General features: G+C 55.1%; 1 protein-coding gene across 1 annotated transcript; it reads right to left on the bottom strand.

Annotated features, from left to right (window-relative positions):
• Positions 1-1,124: 1,124 nt before the first annotated feature.
• On the bottom strand, positions 1,125-3,167 carry LOC127345834 (protein LATERAL ROOT PRIMORDIUM 1). The gene is made up of 2 exons (XM_051372372.2): positions 1,964-3,167; positions 1,125-1,827 (listed from the first exon to the last, which is right to left on the bottom strand). The coding sequence occupies exons 1-2, from the start codon at positions 2,616-2,618 to the stop codon at positions 1,460-1,462; spliced, it is 1,023 nt and encodes a 340-aa protein (XP_051228332.1). The 5' UTR covers positions 2,619-3,167; the 3' UTR covers positions 1,125-1,459.
• Positions 3,168-3,667: the final 500 nt, after the last annotated feature.

Here is a 3,667-nt window from a genome sequence, read left to right as displayed (position 1 = left end):
ACGAGTTAAATAAAGATGGCATCAGAAAGGGAAGAAGTCCAACAGTAAGAGCTAAGCAAAAGATTCATTGGTCAAGCGATAGCGCAATTCATGGAGTCAAGGCCTACGACAGCTCCAAGTATACCATCTATACTGCTAATTGACGAAAATAAAGAAGCAAGACGAACAGTAACCGTGCTCCCCAAAAGATGGCAACAGTCGACAAGGCGACATGGAGGAATTCAATCATCACACACATGAGATAATAGCAGCTTTGATGATGACATGATAGCCCAGCGACTAACACCAATCCCAAATTTTTAAAAAGTTGTTCGTGGCTCATGACTGCCTATGCACCCATGTGCATGATGCCACTAGCTGGTAGAGTAACTTGTTACAGTGGCATAAGCAAGCTAGCCTAGCCGACCAAAAAATTCACCCAACAAGCAAAGGCAGCACCGCAATCCAAGGCAGTGAACCAAAATCAATCAAACATGCATGGGTTTCGCTTTTCACACGCCTTTCTTTCCTTTCACATCTTGTCAATCCTTGATGGGATCCTGCACGGGGGAATAAATATGGAGGCTAGCACAAAAAACCATGGAGGAGGAAGCAACCATGATCCTGCCCCTCTCCGAGTACTATACAAAACATGCCAATCAAAAGAAGAAGATGCAAGCATAGTTTAACACGTAGAGTAAGATAAGATGATGTATACTAAGCGCAAGAATTCTCTCATCACATGCATTACACATTGGCCTCTACTAGGACACAAGTTCCAATGCAATTAGTAGAAGATGCTCTCCAAAGCACAAAGCTATGCCAAGAATGCATATGCCTTCCGTTCCTATCCTACCTACCCGTGGAAAAAGATGAGGAAAAAAACATGCTGGGCGCAGTGGAGATGAACAAGAAGATAGATAAGCGTGCCATGCATTGGATGCCAAATCAGGCACGCAAAGAGTGGAAGCCAAGCAAGTGTAACAAGAGTCAAACTTTTCAGCTCGGCCTCTCATAATCTATGGTGAGAATGAACAGTGCACGCCTCTGCGTGCCTGCTTGAAATGATGCCCACGGCCTACACGGTTTGCACCCTGAGCAGATCCCCATATATGGAAAGACAGGCAAGGCAGTCATTGGGAACATGATAAGAAGGAACCACAGGGCATAAACCAGCAGGCAACACCTTGCTACTAGCTGTGGATGATGATATTGCATTATATTCTTTTCTCCGAATCCCCAATTATTATTACTTTCAGCTACGTACACTAGAAAATTAAGGAAGTACTAACAGGAACTAGACTAAGAAGTATGGATTCTTCCATGTTACTTGTACAGCATGAACAAATTAACAGCAGACACCATGCATTGATCGATCTCCTCTACTAGTGAGATCGAGCAATGAAGAGAAGAAGGAAGAAAAAGAATGGTAATGATGGATGTAAGCCTTACTCTTCTAGCAGTAGTGTAGTACTAGCTCTCAGTTCATGGTGTTACCATAGCCCGACCCGCCAAGTATGTGCTGATGAGCAGCACCTCCGCCGCCGTACATGTCGGAGGGCGCCATGGACGAGGATGGCACGCCGGCGCCCCTCCCGGCATTGCCGCCACCGCCGAGGTGCAGATCGGACATGCTGGGCACGCCCGCGGTGGAGTCGATGTCGTTGCTGGCGCGGCCGTCGTCGACGCCCTGGTCGTAGAGGAAGCCCTTGAAGACGTGGCCGTTGATGGTCACCGTGGCCTGGTACGCATACTCGTCCTCGCCGTCGTCGACGGACGTGACGCGCACGCACCTGAAGACCGCCGGCGCGCGCACCTGCCGCGGCAGGCTCCCCCTGAACGACGGGTCTGCACATTATTGACGGAGATGCTCATCAGCGGAAGGAACTGCACCGAATTGCGGAAGCGTAGTGCATAGTTTTTTTTTTCCGAGTAGCGCGCGCGCAGGAGGCGTAGTGTAGAATTGTGACACCATGGGCGTTACCTTGATGGCTTGAGGTGGTGTCGTAGCTGCGCGGCGTGGTGGCGTTGGATGTGGAGGTGTGGGAGGTGGCTGCCTGCTGGGAGGAGAGGAGGCGAGGCTTCTTCGAAGCGGCTGCGGCGGCGGTGGATGCGGTGGCGCCCGGGGTTGATTCGGAGCCTCCGAGGTGCTGTCGCTCGCGGCGGCGCGCGGCGGGGACCCAGGTGCTCTTGACGTGGGTGGAGCAGTCGAAGCCGCGGCTCTTGCAGCAGGTGCGGCACCGGCTGTGGCTGCAGTCCTTCTTGGCCTGGTTGCCGCAGTCCTGGCACGTGGCGGTGCCGGACCCGGACGAGCCGGCGCCGCCCGTGTCGAGCATGGGGAGCGGCTTCTTCAGGTAGAAGGCGCCGAGGCTAGGGTTAGGGTTATTGCCGCCCGACGGCGGCGACTGCTGCTGCTGCTGCTGGTGGTGCTGCGAGGAGGAGGACTGCCAGAACTGGATGCCGCTGCTGGCGGCCGCCGCCTTGGCCGCGTCCGGATCGAGCACGCAGGGACCCGCGGAAAGCAGCGGGAAGATGGGGTCGGGGTTGGAGGCCGCGTCGTGGTGGTGGTGATGGTGGTGCGTGTGGTGGAAGGACGCGGCGGGCGCGACGACCACCATCCCGACGTCCCCCGCCGCCATGCCGTAGTTCAGCGCGGCCTGGTGGCGCGACGTGGCGGGGCCCCAGAGGCCGGCCCCCAGCGAGGCGCCGGAGGCGGCCGCGGCCGCGGCGGCGGCGCTGGCATTGAAGCCGAGGGAGAGGTCGTCCCCCCGGGCTGCTCCCCCGGCAGCTGCGGCGGCGGCGGATGAGGCGACCCAGTCCGCGAAGGCGCCGGTGTCGGATGGGAAGCGCCGTCCGGAAGCCACACTTATACCCAGCGGATTCGACGGCCGCGCGCGGCGAGGCGAGGCGAGGCGAGATAAAAAAAAATGGCCGCGCGGCGGCTAGAAAGCTAGCTCGCGAGCTCCTACGGAAGCAGGTGGTGGCCGGCGATCCGGGGGAAGAAGAATAAAAATTCTCCACTACGCACGAGACTGAGGATTTTCTCTCTTTCCGGCCGTAGAAATCTGAAATCAGAATGGATGGAAGGATAGCGAGGTCAGTAGCTATAGCTAGGCTGCGGCGTCTCTATCGCTCCAATTACTAGCTAGCACTGCATCTCGATGGAGCGCTTCCAAGCAGCTAGCTCCCTAGCTCTAGCTGCCCCTATATAGTACCTTGCCTGCCTGGGCCTATCAATCTAGCTACCAGTACCTAGCTTCTCTGTCTCTTTCCTCCCTCGCCTTTATAGACTAGTACCTCAGCTTTTCAAAAAAGATAAACCCTTTGCGATTTATATTTGCTGATGCAGCAGGAGGAGAGAATAGAATCCTAGAATGATGGTGTGGAAGCACCATGTTTAGGAGATGGAGGGGCCATGAGCAGAGAGAGAGAGAGAAGGATACAGATCCTCTGCTAGAAGAGAGATGTTGGTGATGGTGTGGGGCTCTGAAATTCTTCTGGGAAGAGAGAGAGAGATGTTGGTGTTGTGGTTGTGGATCGATGATGATCACTCGCTATCCGTCCGTCTTTTTGGCGGTGGAAGGGGCTTTTATTTGTCCACCTGCCACTACTGCGCCTGCTTCGGCCTTCCGAAACACATCCAAACGCTACGCTGGACACTGACCACCTTCTTCCTCTGCCGCTTCTG

The sequence above is a fragment of the Lolium perenne genome, chromosome 3 (genome assembly GCF_019359855.2).
Source record: "Lolium perenne isolate Kyuss_39 chromosome 3, Kyuss_2.0, whole genome shotgun sequence".
Taxonomy (NCBI): Eukaryota; Viridiplantae; Streptophyta; class Magnoliopsida; order Poales; family Poaceae; genus Lolium; species Lolium perenne.
The sequence above is the reverse complement of the archived record's forward strand: the minus strand, read 5'-3'. Positions and strand labels throughout refer to the sequence as shown.

Excerpts from the sequence above, each read along its gene's own strand:
- LOC127345834 (XM_051372372.2), bottom strand. The coding sequence starts at position 2,618 with ATGGCGGCGGGGGACGTCGGGATGGTGGTCGTCGCGCCCGCCGCGTCC. Across the intron at positions 1,828-1,963 it reads CACCACCTCAAGCCATCAAG|ACCCGTCGTTCAGGGGGAGC; the intron begins GTAACGCCCATG and ends AATAATGTGCAG.